This window comes from Gossypium arboreum, chromosome 2, assembly GCF_025698485.1.
Source record: "Gossypium arboreum isolate Shixiya-1 chromosome 2, ASM2569848v2, whole genome shotgun sequence".
Lineage (NCBI taxonomy): Eukaryota > Viridiplantae > Streptophyta > Magnoliopsida > Malvales > Malvaceae > Gossypium > Gossypium arboreum.
In genome coordinates, this window is record NC_069071.1 from 922,725 (window position 1) to 943,337 (window position 20,613).

Consider the following 20,613-nt stretch of genomic DNA (forward strand, 5'->3'; position numbering starts at 1 on the left):
ATTATTTGTTGTTTTCACAACCATTTAAAGTTTTTTGAATTATTTTAAAAAATAAAATGAACATTAGAAATGTATTTTTTAAATGTTTTATACTTACAAAAAATATATAAATTTCAGTTCGGTTAATGCATTTGAAAAAAATTTTGGTTCGGTTAACGATTAAAATTTTTTACATTTCGAGTAATTCAGTTAATGGTAATACGGTTCGGATATTAATCGAACCAACCATTTGAAGACCCCTAGATCGAGGTATTGGTGCATTTAGACCGATTGAGTCACAAATCGGTACAAACTGATTGAACTGGACTAAAAAACCAGGTGAATCGATTTTTAATATATATTTTTAATATTTTAAATATTTATTTAATTGAATTGTCCAGATTAATTAGAAAAATCGAATTGATAAATTAATAATTTGATTGGTTCGATCACTATTCCGTTACTGGAAACTTTGCTTATAATTAAATTAATAAGGAATATGAGGAAATTCCTAATTTGTTCCAATGTTTAAAGAAATGAGAGGAGGAAAAACTAGAAAAGATATAATAAAAAAATGTGTTGAAAGTTGTGAGAATAATCTTGGAACTTTGTATTAGAGAATATATGAACATCAAGAAGAAAGTTTATGGCAAATTTCTCCACTATTTCTTGCATGTGCTTCTTTCTATGCCAACTTTTTTGAGTATCACTTACAAGCTGTTTTCCTAGTTTTTGATAATATCGACGAATATATTAAGCACTTGGATTTTTGTACGTTAATTGAATTTATATCACTTGTTAATTCGATTTAAATTCAAGTGTAGTTTTGGTTGGATCGAGTCAATTTAGATCAATTAAAGTTTTAAAATAGATTACTTAAATTTGATATTTGAGACATTAAGGGTTAAAATCATTTCATATTCGGGTCATAATTTAAACTCATATTATTTTAGCTCGAAGACTTTGTTCCCATCCCTAAAGGCACAAGTATGGCCTTTTGGTTGATAGAAGATGGCTTTATCACAAGTACTCAAATAAGTTTTATCTGAATAGATCACGCAGTAATGTGTCTTAAAGATTTGAACTTATTACCTATAACATATTGGTCATTGATAGGTAAATAAATCTCATAAATGACTTACATGCTTAAGTCATAGGTTTGAATCTCGATGCAAACTTTTTAGTTTGCATGATGAGTAAGGGATTCTTACTTTTCAGATCAAGAATCATTAAGTTAATATTGAATATGACTCATTAACTTTTTATAAATTTATTTTAAACAAACAAAAATAAGAAATTAAATCGATACGTATATGCAAATATTGGTTTGTCACGTGGAATACTTAAAAAGATTTATATGTTCAAATCAATCAAATTATAGCCTTTCAAATTGGTTAGCTATCACTTGTTGCTTAATTATTAATTTTAATTTTCCACTTTTTAATAGAATTTTTAAAAAAATTATGTCAAGTTGTTATGTCGTATGTTTTTATATTAGACTAAATTCATTGAACTTTTAATTGAATGGCTCTTGAATTGAGATGATTGGTCTCATTCAAAAGAGAAAAAGAAAAAAGAAAAGACTACAAAAACTAAAAGGATCGACGATGCTAAGCAAGATAAGCTTAATGAAGCTATCTTATCTCATCTCTATCATAATAATTTCTTCCTTTTTAAAGTAGATTGATACATGAAGAAATTGTGAATATTTGTGATGACTTATTTAATTAGCAAAAAGTTGCAGGAAGATCAAGATGGTTAGATTATGAGTGATCGAGTTAAAATAAGAGAGAAAAAAAAAGTTGAGAGTGTTTGGAAATATATTACTGTAAATAAAATTGTTATTATTGACAGTAAATTAAATTAAGTGTCAATAAATAAAATAATTATTGTACCGTGAAAGAATTATTGTCTTAGAAGTGATATCGTTTTAATCGATGTAATTGAAAATGGATGTTGTCTCCCAATGTTAACGCAGTACATCCAAATTCACACACCCGAATGAGGAAGATGAAATTTAAAAGGACGCTCTTATCGTAAAAGTCAAGAAATAAACTGGAAGAAATTCAGCTAAATCACATTAGATTCAATTTTCAGTAAAGAAAGATTAGAAGAGTGACAAATAATCCAGCTTAAAATCAATTTCCTAATTTAGTAAAATATCATAATTTTTAGAGTGCAAGAATAGGAGAAAAGAGAGAACTGAATTTCCTTGTTTTTCTATGTTATTTTAAAAAAAAGGACAAAATAATAAAATAACAGTGTCAGTTTTTAAAAATAGTAGAGGATTTTTCTCAACAGAAAATTTTCTGCAACAATCAGAAAATTTCCTATAACCAAAAAATTTTTTACAACAGAAAATATTTTGAAAAAATATTTCCGATTTTGCATTATCAGAGAAAATTGGAAAATAAGTGTCTTGGATCTTTTTCAAGTGTTGGTAAGTGCTTTAAGGGATTATTTTTAATAATTCCTAAGGTGCTATATGTAGTCTATGTATTGGTTTTGAATTCTTTCAAAATCTAATTGACCTATTAATGTTCGGTTGCTGTAAATTTGAGTTGTTATGTTTGGAGAACGGGATTGTTGTAATTGTAATAAATATGAATTATCATATCCAAAGAATGAATATATGTAACATTTGAATGACATACTTTATTTATGTTAGACTTATCTAGACTCAAACCAAATTCAATAAAATTTAATCTAACTTAACCAACTAATGTTAAGTGATTTGGTTAAGCAAATTAAGACTTAAATTGGTTGATTAATTGATTAGACGTTCGGAATGAATCGATTAACTGCTCTCCTATCATTTTGGTGTGGAAAAGGAGGAAAAGAAATAGTCGGAGCCAATAACGCAAGTACTTTAAAGCTAGACTTGTGCTAGGATAGAGGTATTAGAGAGCCAATAAATATTTTATTTTAAATTTATTATTATTTTTATAAAAGTAAATTATATTAGTAGTTATTATAAATTTATTTTTATTATTTAATTATGAAAAATTATTCGATGGACATCTAAACATTCAATTTTGTCTTTTCTAACACTAATAAGCTAAATGTGTTAGTAAATTAGAATAATAATAACTTTAGCCCTCAATATTTATATATTGTGTTAATTTAGTCTTGATTATAAAAGATGTAACCCTCAACATTTACACATTGCATAATTTGGTACTTTTTGCAATTTTATTTTTCTTTGTGATCCTTTCACCTAAAAATTTAAAAAATAAATTTATCAGCTAAATTTAATTGAAAATATACAAAAAGTGAAACCGCCTAAAAATCCAAGATAATAATTTTTATCTTTTCTTATTCTTTTAAAATTAACCTTTAAGCTTTAATGTCACAGAGAAAAGCAAAATTGAAAAAAGGAGACTAACTTGACACAATGTGTAATGTTAAGTGTTAATTCTTTTTAAAATCAAGACTAAATTGACATAATTTATAAATGCCTAGGGTAAAAGTTGCTATTATACCAATTTTAAAAGCTATCATTGTTCGCCGATTGGTACTAAAAAAAAATTTAATAGTTGGATGATCATTTGTAACTTTTTATAATTGAGTGAAAAAAAAATACTAATTGTTAGGGTACTACTTGTGCAGTTTACCTTAAAATTAGGCTTCAATCTGGCTAACACTTGAAGAGATGAATAAAAGGTAAAATAAAAAAGGTCCCACCGAGATTTGAACTCGGGTTACTGGATTCAGAGTCCAATGTCCTGACCACTAGACCATGGGACCAAGTCGTTGGCTGCAATAACAAAAATTTTTAACATCATTAATAAAACTACAAAAACGACAACACAGTCACTTGCAGTTATCTATTTCGAAAAGTGTAGTATTGGTACACGTCAACGACCAGATTCCTTGTTGCCATGAGAGAATCAAATCAAATCAATGCTCACTCCACTGCACACCCCCACTAGGAAAAGTAAGGAAACCGCCGGTTCGAGAAATGTGGCGGAGCGGCTTAAACAGCCGGTCGACGACCACGGCGCAAGCATTAAAGGAAAAGAAATGGGACGCGTTGGTGATCGGAAGTGGACATAATGGCTTGACAGCCGCAGCTTACTTAGCTCGCGGAGGCCTATCGGTTGCCGTGCTTGAGCGACGCCACGTTATCGGCGGTGCAGCCGTAACTGAAGAAATTATTCCTGGATTCAAATTCTCTCGCTGTAGCTACCTCCAAAGTCTCCTTCGCCCTTCCGTGATCAGGTGGGAAGCTACTTTTCTGCTTTTGTTTATATTATTTTTGTTAATAATTTATGTATGTTTTTTGGCGTATTGGTATTGAAATTGAAGAGAGCTAGAATTAAAAAGGCATGGATTGAAGCTGCTGAAGCCGACGGCGACGACGTTTACGCCTTGTCTCGATGGGCGTTACTTACTATTGGGACACGATGATGAACGTAATTACTTGGAGATTTCAAAGTTTTCGAAATATGATGCCGATGCTTTTCCAAGGTGTTTCAATTTTCTCTAATGAAATTCAATTTTTGTACTTTTTTTTAAGAATAATAATTGTAAATTGCTTATTGCTAATTAAAATTTCATTATGGAACCTAGAAACAAGCAGCTAAATTCTCCATTTCTCTATTTTAGATTTTCCCAACTTCAGCGAAAATTTCGAAATGTAATCAATGTTATACGTTATCTGGATTTGAGTCAAAAATTTCTATTTTTTTTCATATATTAGGATGATTATACTTATATAATTATTTTTGAATATATGTTAGTGTTAAACACGGATACCTTAGGAAATAAATGAAGAGTTGGGCACCAGTGTCACGATCCGTCGAGAGGCAAGGTACTACCATTTCTCTGAGCCGCATTACACTGACATAGTGAGCTCAAGCTGGTCTCGTTGTCTTTGGTTGCTGAGCAGCCTCTAAGATTGTTTTGGGTTAGAACCTGAGAGGTGCAACTTCGAGTGACAAAGCCTTCACAGACTTGTGGGTTGACAATACCGGCTAATGGGCATGACACTGGTGCCACGTGGTCTAGGGAAGTGGTAGTATCTTACCGTTCAAAAAATCGTGACAAACAGAACAATGCCAAATGTGTCAAATTCTGTGTGTGTGGGTTTAATTTAAAGTATTAATATGTCTGCAGATATGAAAACCAGCTTTATAAGTTCTGTAAATTGATGGACTTTGTTTTGGATTCACAAGCTCCTGAGACCTTACACTGGGATTCATCATTTACCGATTGGATGCGTGATAAGTTAGAGAAATCGGTGTTTTGGGCTCAATGCCTGAGGCATGTTATGGCTTTGGGGCAAAAGGATATGGTGTAAGTCATATTTGATCTTTTCTTGTGAATAAACATGGTAATTACAAATTTTCTTGCAGTTTCTTGATTTAAAGTTCTTATAATGTTTCCTCAGGAACTTTATGGACCTGTTATTGTCCCCTACATCGAAAGTTCTCAATAAGTGGTTCGAGGTTGTAATGTTCTAGCTTTAAGCTTCTGGTTATTGCCTCTTATGATTGCACACCAAATAATAATGTTTTAGTGCTTTTCAATAGTTGATTATAATAATGTTTTAGTGCTTTTCAATAGTTGATTTGCTTGAGTTCAAATCATTGCTAAGTCCGGAACAAAAATGTTGTCCAGCCCAGCCCTCGATCTTAGTTTGTTATGACCACAAATACGACTCCCGATCTTAGTGATAATTAGCAATCTACATGGCTAAGGTCCTTGGTCATGTATGGTTCAAACTCGAGACGGTAAAAATTAGCATTTGAGTTATGAATTCATAAATCTTACATGACAGAGCTAAGTGATTAACTTTTAGTTTCTTGACCAAGAAGAAACTTAATGTTGGTTCCGGAAATGATTTTTACGTGTTTTTGCAGAGTGATATCCTGAAGGCAGTACTTGCTGGTGATGCTATTGTGGGAAGTATGGTAGGACCTCCATGCAATATGGTAGCATGCTCCTGTAACCTTAACCATTAATAATTGGTATCGTCAATTTGTTCCTGTAGGCAAGCATTCATACGCCCGGGAGTGGATATGTTTTACTGCATCATGTTATGGGCGAAACCGATGGTGAACGTAATGTATGGTCGTGAGTATCTCTAAGGCAAATTTTAATCAGTGTACACTGTGCTCGGTTTTGTTATCTAAGAAAATGAAAAAAACCACCAATTACGATATTTTTTGTAGTTTATGGTAGAGTGCTCGATCGATGATATTGTTTCGCATGATGCTATTAGATTAGTAACAATTTTCTTTATGTTTTATGGTTGAAGTAAGTCTTCAATGGGCTTAACACAATGTGCTTGAAACGTGCTGTAGGCATGTTGAAGGTGGGATGGGCTCCGTATCAACTGCCATAAGTAATGCTGCTATTGAAGCCGGGGCTTCAATTATGACAAATGCAGAAGTAAGTCAACCCTTCTTCAAGATTAATATTAAATTTTACTGTTACCGGTTTACAATTCTTCATCTTGCTGTACAGGTGTCACAGTTAATGATAGGAAATTCCGATACCATAGAAGGGGTTAGTTCATTTCTCAGACTGACAAAATGGATAAATCTTGAAGTGTTTATTAATAAGTACACTACTCATTACCGTATCGATGATCTAGGTCTTGCTAGCTGATGGGACGAGAGTTCGTTCTTCTGTTGTTTTATCGAATGCAACCCCTCATAGGACCTTCCTAGTATGTTTTCCTATCGCATATGTGTTTTCATGCCTGCTTCACCGATTCAAGAAGTATTTATTGAAAAGTTGAATATGAATTATATGATATGAACTCGTTTTCCATGTCTTTTTGATGCAGGGTTTGGTTCCTCGAGATGCTCTTCCTGAAGATTTTCTTCGTGCTATAGAAAACTCAGACTACAACTCCGTAAGATCACTTCCCTGTAGGATATCACATCATTTTAGAGATGGTACCATGGTTGAACCTACATTCATCCACACATTTTATTGCTTTTTCTTTGTACCCATCCTAATTTAACGATAATTTGAAATGAAAGTTTGCAAGAATCTAGTTATGATAATCGCTGATTGGAACAGGGAACCACGAAAATCAATGTAGCTGTTGATAAATTGCCCTGGTTCCATTGTTGTGGATCAAATAATACAGAAGCAGGTCCTCAGCATACAGCTACTATTCACATTTGTTCCGAAAGGTAAACTAAATGTAATTGCCACTTTTGTTTCGGCGATCAGTAATGGTTCTGAATTTGGATGCATTCACCTATCATTAAAAAGGCTAAAACATTCTTCATATTCTTTTATTTTCCTCCATTGTTCATTTGGCACCATAAAAGCATGGACAACATTGGATCAGCTTGTCAAGATGCTCAGAACGGCTTACCTTCAAAACGTCCGGTCATGGAGATGACAATTCCTTCTTCATTGGACGAGACTATTTCTCCACCAGGTATCGCCTGAACTTTAAATCTTTCGCATCTCGGGACTCGGATATGGTAAAAGCAAAAGCCGGACTGATGAGGAAAGCCGAGGTCCATAATTAGTATGCTAATGTTTTTATATATCTACACATTGTGTTTGTCATGAACGTAGACACATTTTCGTGTAGGAAAGCATGTGGTTAGCTTGTTCACACAGTACACGCCGTATAAACCCTCCGATGGTAGTTGGGAAAACCCGACATACAGAGTAAGTTTCGGTTATTGGTAACAGTATATCTTTGTTCATGTGCATGTTGTAATGGTAACTAAAATTACTGCTGTCTTGGTAGGAAGCATATGCAAAAAGATGCTTTAGCTTGATTGATGAATATGCCCCTGGCTTTAGCTCATCAATTATTGGTTATGACATGCTCACTCCACCTGATCTTGAAAGGGAATTTGGTCTAACAGGTATGTTATGCCATTCGAAACCTTCGAAATGAACATCGAGAACCGAAAATTTATAAGGTTAATTACATCATATGTTCTCGAACTATGGTTTAGATTCTGAATTAGTCTTCTAACTTCAAACATTCTAAATGATTCTTAAAAGTAGGGGTGAAGCTAGTAATCTTTTAAGGGGCCAAAATTAAATTATAAAATTTTATAAGAACTAAGATGTAATTTTGTCAATGTTTTTATACCGACTAAATCATAATTTTATCATTTTTGGGGTAAAGTGCAATTTCCTATTTTAGGGGAGCCAAGGCCTACCAGTCCTTGCTTACTAGTATCTATATTGTATTAATTAGATCTTTCCAACAGTTAGCCATTAGTTTGAGCATCGAGTGCTCGATTAATTTGAAGTGGAATATATTTAAAACACGTGAATCAAATTATAAATACGCATGTCTATTGTAATGACAATTTGAAAATGATGAGTAAAAGAAATAGCCCTATTAAATTTTATTGACTTTTTTTTTAACTCAAGAAATCCAAATTGTTTATAAAATAAGTACACATGTTTATAATTTGATCTATGAGTTTTAAACATGCTTCACACGTCAAATCCAAACATTTAACATCCGAATTGATGCCTAGATTTATACTTTTAAGGAATTCAATTAGACTATTTTGAAATATATGGACCAAATTAGAATTTGAGCAACAGTTTAGGGACGTTTGGCGAAGTTAACCCATTTTTTGAAGATGAAAGTGAATTTAGACCATGATTCTAAAATGTTGAATCTTTTGTATACATGGCAGGGGGAAACATTTTTCATGGTGCTACGGGATTGGATTCACTCTTCTTTATGAGACCTGCCAAAGGATGGTAACTTTTTATAACATTTGAAAAGTATTTATTTTAAGGAACGATCCAACGGCGGAAAATTCATTCGATATCAGATATGTCAAACACCATTTTTTCATGTTTAAAACTTGGTAAGAATTTAATGACAGGTCAGGCTATAGGACACCAGTAAGAGGATTGTATCTGTGTGGAAGTGGAACACATCCCGGAGGTGGAGTGATGGCCGCACCAGGACGGAATGCCGCACGGATCGCCCTTCGGGATTTTAAGAAGCATCATTCTTGGTAATTCTCTAACACCCTGAGCTTGCAGGTCCTTTGTTCTCTGCCAAAATATAAAATGAAAATCAACAACTAAAACTACATTCTGCTGAACTTAAGTATGGTGTTGTTTATGGGCTTATGCCTAAGGTATCCTATGTTATCTGGTATTAGAGTAAATGTAGAATGAGTAAATGTTTGACATAGATTTTCCTTTTTCCATTTTTCTTTTAAATAAATAAATAAATATATATATATTTAGAAGATTACAACTTAATATTTGTGTATACGTCCGTCGGATACAATTACTTAAAAAATCAAACTCAATTATTTTATGAATCCTTTCAATCATATCATTTGTGATCTCGTCCAATTAGAATGAGGCATATAATTTTATTTTCACATTACATATATATTTGGACTAAACTTTCAAATCAAAGATGATGTATTTTTTTCTAATTGAACGGGACTATAAATGACGTGGTAAAAATGTCCATAAAATAATTTCTCAATGTACCAAACATGTAGAACTACCTGATTCATCCACATCAGCTGTACATATAAAATTTCTTCCATATGATTCGAGAAATTATTTTATGAACATTTTTCACTATATCATCTATGGTCCTGACTAATTAAAAGAAAATATATCTATCTTTTTTTTTTCACGTCATATGTACATTTGGACTACACTTCCAAATCAAAGATGATGTATCTTCTTTTAATTAGTCGGGGACCATAGATGATATTGTGAAAATGATTCATAAAATAATTTCTCTTTATTAATGTTGTGGCATGTGCAATACATGGCTAAACCTAATTGATTCATTTCATTTAAATTTATCCAAGTTGCCAAAAAATTGTATTAAAACATGTGATGAATGTAAAATTTGGGTATCACTCTATAAAATAAAACGTATCAGTTTGAAAAAAAAAATTATTTTTACCCTTTACTAATCCTTGCTGGACATGTGTCTTCAACGAGGGTCTAGGTTCTACTTTGAGAATCTAAGTGTGACAAATTATTAATAAATTATTAGTAAATTTATATTTTGGTCATTCAACTTTAACAAGTCACAAAATGATTATTTGATTATTTAAAAATTTTCATTTAAATCGCTTAGCTGTTGAAATCATTGTTGTATGACTTTTTTTATTTGCACTATTTGTATCAATAAAAAATTCTTCTTCTTTTTCTTTTCAATAATTCAATTTTTTTCATAAAACAATTTTGAACATCACAAATCTACAAACCAAAATTCAAAAATCTTTCTTCTCTGATCTTCGATATTGACTGTCAAATCAACTTTGATCTAAGGTATGCTCTTCTACTTGTTGATGTGTATTGATCCACCATATTGATCATCACTTGAAGCTCACTAGTTAGATTTTTTTTAAAAAAAATGACCTAACAGTAATTCAGTAATTTTTTAAACAAACGTTCAAATAGTTCAGCGACTTTAATGAACCCTTTCGAATAATTTAACAACCATTTTGTAATTTTTTGAAGTTAAATGGCCAGAACGTAAACTTATTAATAGTTTAGTGATATCGAGTGTAGTTTACTCATCTAAGCATTAGAGGCGTTAATGGGCTAAGCCTATTTATAATATTAGTATACTTTATATTTATTCAAACTCGGCTTGACTTGAGCCTTAAATTTTACGCTTATTTTAGGCTCGTCATATTATTACGTTTTAAGTTATATAAACTTTAATTTAATATTTAATAATTTTATATATTTTATTAAAATTTTAAACATAAATAACTTAAAGATATATTCTTTAATGTTTATTATATATTTAATTTTATTTTATATAAATGATATGATATATAAAAAATAAAACTACAAAATGGGATTCGTGAAGCCAAGTTCGATTTTGAATTTTGTACCTTAAAATCGACTTATATTTTAAATATTTGGTTAAAACCTTTTATTTTTTACTAAACTTTTAAGTTTAAACGAATAAATCTTCAGGGCTTCCTACAAAAGAAAATGCTGCTCATACAGCAAAAAGGATTCAGCAAAGTACTTTAAAATAATGACCAAATTATTTTGTGCCTTAGGCTTAAATCCAAATCTCAAGCCAGTTATCCTTTCATCTCTCCCAGGTCTGATTCAAGTTGCAGTCAACCAAGCTCTTCAAAAAAAAAAATAAAAACATTCTTCAAATAACAGTTGGAGAACTTCAACAAGAAGTCTTTATTACCTTAGAAGATATTTGCAATAGAAGAAATATATTCAAAGATTATCTCCATGGTGAAAAAAAGATCGATAAAGCTTGTGATGATTCTTATCTGAAGTATAAATGTGCAAAAGATTTGTTATGTGACTGCTACACAAAGAAAAAGAAGCATTTCAAAAAACATTCTTTTTCAAAAAATACTTTAAGATGGAAGAAAAAGAAAAGGGTCAGGCCTCAATGGAGATATTTGAAGAAAAAAAGGGAGACGACGAAATCTGATCGCTGCTATATCTGTAACCAAAAGGGACACTTTTCAAAAAATTGTCCAAAAAACAAACAAGCAAAGAAGATTGCATAGACGGTGAGACAATCAGGGATTAAAATACAAGAAGAAGATGATATAGAGTCTGTTTGCTCCATTGAAGATGAGCACTCAGACAAAACAATTTGTGCTATTCCTGCTTGTCTTAGTGAATCTTCAGAACCAGAATCAGATTACTCAGATATACAGATGATGCAAGCCAAAGTCCAGAATGTTTCTGTTGATACAGTCACAATTCCTCATGTACCTGTCAAGATCTATTTAGACAAATATAGTAAACCGATTACTATAATTGCCTTTATAGATACTGGAGCATCTAAAACTATCATAAATCCAGATGTCTTACCTCCATAATGGTGGAAACCTCATATAAGGTACTTTAACTCTGCTGCTGATCACCCTTTCGCCACTTATCTAATTAGTAAACCTATTACTATTCAGTTCTTCCCAGGCTGTTGTGTAAAAACTATAGTACTTGGTTCAAAACTCCCAAGAAAAGATATTGTAGTAAGTTTTAACCTCTACATAAAAGCCCAGCAGTTAAGAATACTCCCAGATGGAGTAAGATTCAAAAATCTTTTCCAACCCTTTGTGAAAATACCAAAACTCTTTTCTATTCAATCAGAAAAAATCCTCCAAATCATTCAGGAATTGAAAACTCAATCATGTGCAGACTCTCATTCTGAATTCGTGAAAAAATGCCCAAATCCTTTGTGGAAAAACTCAGAATACTTCATTCATCTTCCCTTCAAGAAAAATGAAGATATCAATCTAACAAAGGCCAGTCATCAAGGAATCAATCCAGATCATTTATTGCTGGCAGATCAAGAATGCAAGGAACTTCAACAACAAGATTTGATTGAACCTTCAGACTCTCAATGGGCATGTGAAGCTTTTTATGTCAATAAAAGATCTGAGCAAATTAGAAGAAAATTAAGATTGGTAATAAATTATCAACCTCTTAATTATTTCCTTCAAGATGACAAGTTCCCTTTACCAAACAAAGATTTACTTTTTTCAAGTTTGGCTAAGGCAAGAGTTTTCTCCAAGTTTGATTTTAAAGCGGGATTTTTGCAACTAGGAATACATCCTAATGACAGATCAAAAATAGGATTCTGTATTCCTAATAGACATTTTCAGTGGAGAGTAATGCCGTTTTGATTAAAGACAACTCTTTCTCTCTTCCAGAAAACAATGATAAAGTTTTTTCATCCTTTGATGAAAAATGCTTTGATCTACATTGATGATATCTTACTTTATAGCCAAGATGAAGAATCTTATGCTCAGCTCCTTGAAGATTTTAAATCCCCTATTTCTAAATATGGGATAATGCTGTCAGAAAAGAAAATGCAGATCAACAAATTAGAAATTGAATTTCTGGGAATGGAGCTTCAAGATGGAAGATATTCTCCAGGTTCTCATATTGCTCAAGAACTTCTCAAATTCCCATCTAAAAACCTGTCCTTTAAACACGTACAACAATTTTTAGGGATTGTTAATTATTTTAGAAATTTTATCCTTAAAGTTTCTAAGTATATTAACCCCCTAACAGAAATGCTCAAAAAGGAACCTCCTTTATTGTCCTCCTCTCAAATAAAAACACTCCAAAGATTAAAAGAATTGACCCAGAATTTGCCTCCACTCCAAATTCCTTCTGATGGGAAAAGAATTTTACAAACAGATGCCAGTGACAAATATTGGGAAGCAATCTTACTTGAAGAAAGAAATGGTAAAAGACATCTGTATGGATACAAAAGTGGAAGATTCTCAGATGCAGAAATCCATTATCATTCCACTTTCAAAGAAATCCTTGCTGTCAAAAGAGGTATTGAAAATTTTAAATTTCATCTTGCGGGATATTATTTTCTTGTTGAAATGGACATGTCATCCTTCCCACAAATGCTCAAATTCAAGCAAAAAATAGTCCCTCACCCTCAACTTCTCAGATGGGTTGAATGGTTTTCTCAGTTTAAGTTTGATACCAAGTACACAAAAGGAAAACAAAATGTCCTTGCCGACTTGCTTTCTAGGCCCAAAACTGAAATCTTTGCCTATAGAAGAATTTTCCAGCCCAGACCCATTATGATGCATAGACCATCCTCTTCATCTTCTTCATTCCCTACTCCTTATCTTGTTGCTCCAAACCTTAATCTAGAATTTCCACCTGAAGTAATGACTCTTATCAAACAAGGAAACTTCCAACTAAAAACTAAAGACATGATGTTTGAATATCAAATTCAAGTCTTTAAAATTTTTTGAGGACTTATCCTAAGACCATGGGGTGTACATCCTGATTATCCTTTCATTCATCCCATCAAGTTTGAATTTGTAGAACAACCATATGAAGTAAAATGGTTCTTGTGGTACCTCACTCATCTTCATCACATGGCTATTCAATTCCTCATCCCTGATCTCCGTTATTTTCTGATAAAAGCCATTAGAGGAGATGTTGAACCTTAACATCAAAACTTCTTCACTTTTTTGTGTTGGTTCCATCCTCTAACACAATGGTTGTGTAACACCCCGTACCCGAGACCGTTTCCGGAGTCGAACACGAGGTGTTAACGGACTTAATTCATTAATTAAACAGCTCATACAATTCATTTTAAAATTTCTAGACAAGCTGGCTAACTGCATCACAGTCGCTTTAAAAATCATATCTCGAGTTACGAAACTCGAAATCCAATTCCGTAAATTTTTCCTGAAACTAGACTCATATATATATCTACTAATTTTTTCTAGAATTTTGGTTGGGCCAATTAGTACAGTTTATTAGTTAAATTCTCCCCTGTTTCAGGGTTCAACTACTCTGACCTTAGTGTATTACGAATCAGATATCTCCCTGTACAGAGCTTCAATGACTATGCCGTTTGTCTCTAATAAAACTAGACTCAATAAGGAATCTGTACATATAAAGCATGACTTCTAATTATCTTTGTAAAATTTATGGTGAATTTCCAAAGTCAGAACAGGGGATCCAGAAATCGCTCTGGCCCTGTTTCACAAAAATTTAAACATCTCATAAAATATAGCTCATATACCTGTTTCGCTTATTCCATATGAAAATAGACTCATCAAGCTTCGATTCCATAACTTATTCATTATTTAATTCCATTTCTACTATTTTTAGTGATTTTCAAACTCACGTCACTGCTGCTGTCTGAATCTATTTTATGGTAAATTTTACCTATTTCATGGTTTCCATGGATTAGCTAGCAATTTGACATACATAATACCAAATATGATCATGATTAGCCATTCCAATGGCTAATCATTACCAAGCATTTCTATCTCCATACCACTCAATAACCATATCATAAGACCATATATACAAAATGATTATAATGCTATACATGCCATACTCAAAATATACAAGCCATTATGTCAAGATGGTATACGGATAGTGTGGCGTGCCTCCGACCGTTTTCGATTTCGAGCTAGCTTGTCAACACTACAAGGAATGAAAAGGAGGGAGTAAGCATAAATGCTTAGTAAGCTCACATGCAAATAGCAAGTAACATAACCATATAAGCAAACATAAAACATCATTTGCATAATCATCACCAAGACATTCATATCACCTTTTCATTTATCATCTTACCATATTGTTGTTATATCGAGTTTTCAACCCGAGGTTAAGTACATACCTGTTCAAATTATCCATTTCACAACACTTACCAATACGTCCCTTTCATCTTGAGTATTCCTCCATTTGAGTAGAACTTTACCCGTTGAACACATCGAATATAATTGGATACATGGAAAGTTTGCACATAAGTGCCACATATGTAGCCAAGCTACCATGTAACCCGCCCATAAGTGAACTCGGACTCAACTCAACGAGCTCGGGCGTTCGCATCCATAAGTGAACTCGGACTCAATTCAACGAGTTCGGATGCCTAGTTACATCTCACGAACTCGGACTCAACTCAACGAGTTCGGACGTCGCATCCATAAGTGAACTCGGACTCAACTCAACGAGTTCGGATGCCCAAATATCCCAGTGACATGTCACTTGTATCCTAATCCATTCCTAAGGTTCAACGGACCTTTTTCCCAATCATGTGTCTCAACCATCTTCTACGGAATGCCGATACCGATACTCGGTAGTATTTCATATTTTCCAAGTATATCACATAATTTGACATATTATCAAACAATTATCACAAGTATAATATTTCATAATAATTATCATATCATTTAAAAAACATTAAAACATTTAAAATAATAACTATGTTACCAACATTTACATATGAACTTACCTCGTATGCGAAAATGGCTATTTTTACCATTTCGCCCACAACTTGGTATTTTCCCATTTTAGCCCAATTTCAGTTTTCCTTGCTCTATCATTTAAAATATAGTCTAATTAGGACTCACATTATTCAAATTGACCCAAAATCATATTTTTGAAAAATTACAATTTTGCCCCTAAACTTTTGCATATTTACACTTTTGCCCCAAAGCTCGTAAATTAAAATTCAGCCTATTTTCTTATGTTTTATGACATGCTGATCATTTTTCCTTCTATGGCAACATCAAATTCTCACTCTAACATGTACTTATGACTATTAGGTATTTTTACCGATTAAGCCCTTTTGCTCGTTTTCACTTAAAACCGAGTAGCACAAGTTGTCTAACATAATTTAAAACCTCATATTCTATCATAAAACACCAAAATACACAAATTTCACCTATGGGTATTTTTCCAAATATAAACCCTAGGTTAAATTATTGCTAGCATAAGCTAAATCGAGCTAGGGACTCCAAAACGTAAAAATCATTAAAAACGAGGCTAGAACGAACTTACAATCGAGCTTGGAAGCTTGAAAACCCTAGCCATGGTTTCTCCTTGCTATATTCGGCCATGGGGTTGAAGATGAGCAAAATTGGCTTTAATTTTGTATTTTAATTCATTTTACCCTAAATGACCAAAATGCCCTTACTACTAAACTTTCCAAAATTCCATCCATGTCCAATTTTTGTCCATAGACTTAGAAATTGGTAAAATTACTCTTTAAGGACCTCTAATTAATAATCTAATTCAATTTTATGCAAAATACTTCTAGAACACAAGTTTTGCAATTTATTCAATTTAGTCCCAAATTTCAAATTAAGCACTTTATGCATAAAATTTCTTCACGAAATTTTCACACAATCATGCAATCATATCATAGACCTTAAAATAATCATAAAATAATTATTTATATCTTGGATTTTGTGGTCACGAAACCACTATTCCGACTAGACCCAAAATCAGGATATTACAGGTTGAACATGATTGATCAATATTATCAAGAAAATAAGGGAAACTATATGATCATTCTCTTTTACAAGCCACAATATCTGGTTCAATTCCTACTGCATAGATTCATAAAGTTCTTGATGAAGATATTAGAAAATCTGATCTATACTACAGGACTATACAAAAGTTCATTTGCCAGCTCAACAGAGTTATCCCATTTGAGATATGGCCTCCTTCAAACATTGATGCTCCTTGGGACACATGGCCAATAATATATAAACTTTGTCACAAATGAATCTTAAAAGGCATTCAGGATTATTATGAGAGTATCCCAAATCCCTCAGAATGGTCTCAAAAATACCCGTGGTATTATAGTCAAATTAGTCTATCAAAGATGTATCAAGAACAATACAGTAATGATAATAAGGATATGGATGAAGACCTAGATATGACAGCAAATAATGAAGATTCCATGGACAGTGCCCAATATCCCCACTCAAACGCTAACAACTGAAAGATGTCACTCATACTTAGCTACTTTATGTCTCCAGTACTGTTGTCTTTATATAATAATGTTTGTTGTATTGTTTACTTTATGTCATAATAACTACTATTTGCTATTGTTTACTATTTTGTTGTATTATCCCTCCTTCAGCTATAAAAGGAGATGATATCAGTGTGTAAGAATCATAGAGTTTTCTATCAAAAAAAATCAGTGTGTTTTACATTCATGGCTTTCTAAATTTTCTCAGTTTCTCTAAGTCTTCTTCTTCTCAGAAAAAACTTTAGATGAGTTAACAATAAATAATTAATAGAGTATGCTTTGTGCTTATCGTATAATGGATCCTGCACAATAGAAATATTAAAATTCTGATCAGTGATAGCAATATTGCTAAGGATAGCATATGTCTTTTGAATTAAGTGTTTGAAGCTAAAAGGCAGTGTCTGTTTGAATGACCTAAGAGGAGAGGTCTGTATTTGGCATAGCATACCTGCTTCAAGTTCTTCTTTCTTGCAATCCCTATGCCTATCCTCCTCGTATTGGTATTAGAGCCAGAGGTTTAATAACTCATCTATCGTATTTTTTGTTAAGACAGAAAGATTTAAAGAAAACTTTTCAACCATGACTGATAAAATGTTAGCAAGACCTTTAACTTCTTCTACTCCTATTTCCTTACCTGAGTTTACCCTTAAGACCCATTCTGCAAAAAATATTTCTTCTCTTTATGAAGTAAAATATTTAGATGAAAGAGATAAAGTCCAACCTACTGATCTTCCTACTGTAAATCCCTATGCTGCATATAGAAAATCTGTCTTTTCTCCTATAAAGTCTATTAGAACCCTGATAAAAGGTTCTACTAAATAAGTAAGGGTATATATTCAAGCCTTAAGGTTTGATAGTTATCCCATCACTACTGCCTCACCAGAACAGTTTGTCATACTAGAAATTCCAGTAGAGTGGACACGTGCAGGATATACTTATATCTATTTTGAAGCTATTCGACTTACTCTAAATTATCATAGCACAACTGGAAAGCCCGTAGTGGCAAGAATTGCCCTATTGGATTCTAGATACTTGGAATACCAAAATGGATGTATTGTAACTATTGAAGCAACCCTGAACTCTGGCCTTGTAATGGCCACTTTGTTTCCTAATTTCACCATGGCGTTGGCAGATCCCAACCTGACCATAACTTTGAAGCAATACGGGGGAGGATAGGCATAGGGATTGCAAGAAAGAAGAATTTAAAGCAGGTATGCTATGCCAAATACAGACATCTCATCTTAGGTCATTCAAACAGGCACTGCCTTTTAGCTTTAAACACTTAATTCAAGAGACATATGCTATCATTAGCAATATTGCTATCACTGATCAGAATTTAATATTTCTGTTGTGCAGGATCCATTATATGGTAAGCACAAAGCATACTCTATTAATTATTCATTGTTAACTCATCTAAAGTTTTTCTGATAAGAAGATGACTTAGAGAAACAGAGAAAATTTAGAAAGCCATGAATATAAAACACACTAATATTTTATTGATAGGAAACTCGATGATCCTTACACATTGATATCATCTCCTTTTATAGCTGAAGGAGGGATAATACAACAAAATAGTAAACAGTAGCAAATAGTAGTTATTATGACAAAAGTAAACAATACAACAAACATTATTATATAAAGATAACAGTACTGGAGACATAAAGTAGCTAAGTATGAGTGACATATTTCAACTGTTAGCGTTTGAGTGGGGATATTGGGCACTGTCCATGGAATCTTCACTATTTGCTGTCATATCCAGGTCTTCATCCATATCCTCATTATCATTATCGTCTTGTTCTTGATGCATCTTTGAAAGACTGATTTCACTACAATACCATGGGTATTCTTGAGACCATTCTGAGGGATTTGAGATGCTCTCATAATAATCCTGAATAGCTTTTAAGATTCTTTTGTGATAAGATGTAACACCCCTCGCCCATGCTCGACGCTGGGACAAGGTTCGAGGTGTTACCTGACTTAAACTCAATCAATCACATAAAAACCGTGCCATAAAATTTCAATTAATTTAAAACTTTTCTTTTCACATGCAATCTGTCCCATATATGGGGTTACGAGGCCCAAAACATACATCCAGGGTGGTTTAGGACCCAACCGAAAACTCATGAAAAACTTAGAAAATCTCTTGCATCAAGGCTTCACACGCCCGTGTAGGTATAGAGCACACACCCGTATGCTAGGGACACGCCCGTGTCCCGAACCCGTGTCCAAAAACCTGGACATTCTGCCAAAACCACATGACCAAGGCACACGCCCGTGTCCTATGACCGTGTCCTTCACACGACTGAGACACATGGCCTTGTCTCTTGCCCGTGTACTACTACCATGCATACTGACTTGAAAAAATTAGGTGCAGGGGACACACGGTTGGACAACACGCCCATAGAGGCAGACCGTATGTCACACACGGTCTAGCCACACGCCCGTGTGTCTACCCGTGTGGACAATTACAAGGTTATTTTCCAAGCTATTTGTCACCCTCACAACATGTGCACACATACTTATCCAATAACATACAATATGGCATAAATGAGCTCTTAAACATCTACAAACATGTTATGCTCAAGTCATTTTCTTATGCAATAAATATCATAGAATTTGCTCACATCATTACCAGATACTAGTCATAACTATCATTACATCACAAACCTCATGTCCATCACTAAGCATACATAATTATTTCCACAAACCATTCATGAGGCACTATTAACTATTTACCAATCACATAATCTTGCATTAGTTACTAACTCATCAATGAATCTCATTTCAATCTCTAGGCATACATGCTATAAGCCACATCACAAGAGATAGTATCATACGTATATATGAACAAACATTTAGGCCCACAACATCATTAGCCAACATAGGCCAATTCACATGGCTACAACATTTTATCAACACAAGCCAACACCTTTGGCTAAATCATAATATCACATACTCAACATTAAAACCCTATACATGCCATAAACTCGAAACACTAAGATTTACTTACACCAATAGCGTTAACTCGACAGTGTGATAATATCTCTGACGGCCTCCAACCCGAGCAAACCTGGTAACCCTAGAGAACATGGAAAAGAAGGGGGGGTAAGCTTTACGCTTAGTAAGTTCATATGAAAACAATTAGCAGCTCATTTACATGTTTTATCAACGTTTACAACATATACTCAAGTTCACGACAAGCTGTCTTCCTGAGCAACAGAAACTAAATTATTTATATCTAGAGCTACGAAACTCCAAATTAAGTTTTGTTAATTTTCCTTGAAACTAGACTCATGTACCTTTCTACCATAAATTTTCCAAAATTTTTAGTTTAGCCAATTAGTACAGTTTACTCCTCAAAGTTACTCCTGATTCACTATCTAATAGTT

The 20,613-nt window shown here is 33.1% G+C and overlaps 1 protein-coding gene and 1 non-coding gene across 3 annotated transcripts; one reads left to right on the forward strand and one right to left on the reverse strand.

The window, feature by feature from the left end:
- Positions 1-3,654: 3,654 nt before the first annotated feature.
- On the reverse strand, positions 3,655-3,726 carry TRNAQ-CUG (transfer RNA glutamine (anticodon CUG)). Its single transcript has one exon. It is a non-coding gene; the product is annotated as a tRNA-Gln (tRNA).
- A 12-nt stretch (positions 3,727-3,738) lies between these two features.
- On the forward strand, positions 3,739-9,266 carry LOC108471256 (uncharacterized). 2 transcript variants are annotated; one of them, XM_017772899.2, is made up of 16 exons: positions 3,739-4,200; positions 4,288-4,449; positions 5,098-5,277; positions 5,372-5,429; positions 5,844-5,894; positions 5,975-6,057; positions 6,288-6,375; positions 6,451-6,492; positions 6,581-6,655; positions 6,776-6,844; positions 7,015-7,130; positions 7,272-7,384; positions 7,544-7,623; positions 7,706-7,826; positions 8,622-8,688; positions 8,822-9,266. In XM_017772899.2, the coding sequence occupies exons 1-16, from the start codon at positions 3,941-3,943 to the stop codon at positions 8,826-8,828; spliced, it is 1,572 nt and encodes a 523-aa protein (XP_017628388.1). In that variant the 5' UTR covers positions 3,739-3,940; the 3' UTR covers positions 8,829-9,266. The 2 variants fall into 2 exon arrangements, with proteins under 2 accessions (XP_017628388.1, XP_017628380.1); XM_017772891.2 differs by having other exon boundaries at positions 3,743-4,200; positions 8,817-9,266.
- The last annotated feature ends 11,347 nt before the right edge of the window (positions 9,267-20,613 follow it).

Coding starts and splice junctions, on each gene's coding strand:
- LOC108471256 (XM_017772891.2), top strand. CDS start 3,941: ATGTGGCGGAGCGGCTTAAACAGCCGGTCGACGACCACGGCGCAAGCA. Junction 6,656..6,775: donor CCCCTCATAGGACCTTCCTA/GTATGTTTTCCT, acceptor TTTTTGATGCAG/GGTTTGGTTCCTCGAGATGC. Junction 7,827..8,621: donor AAGGGAATTTGGTCTAACAG/GTATGTTATGCC, acceptor TATACATGGCAG/GGGGAAACATTTTTCATGGT.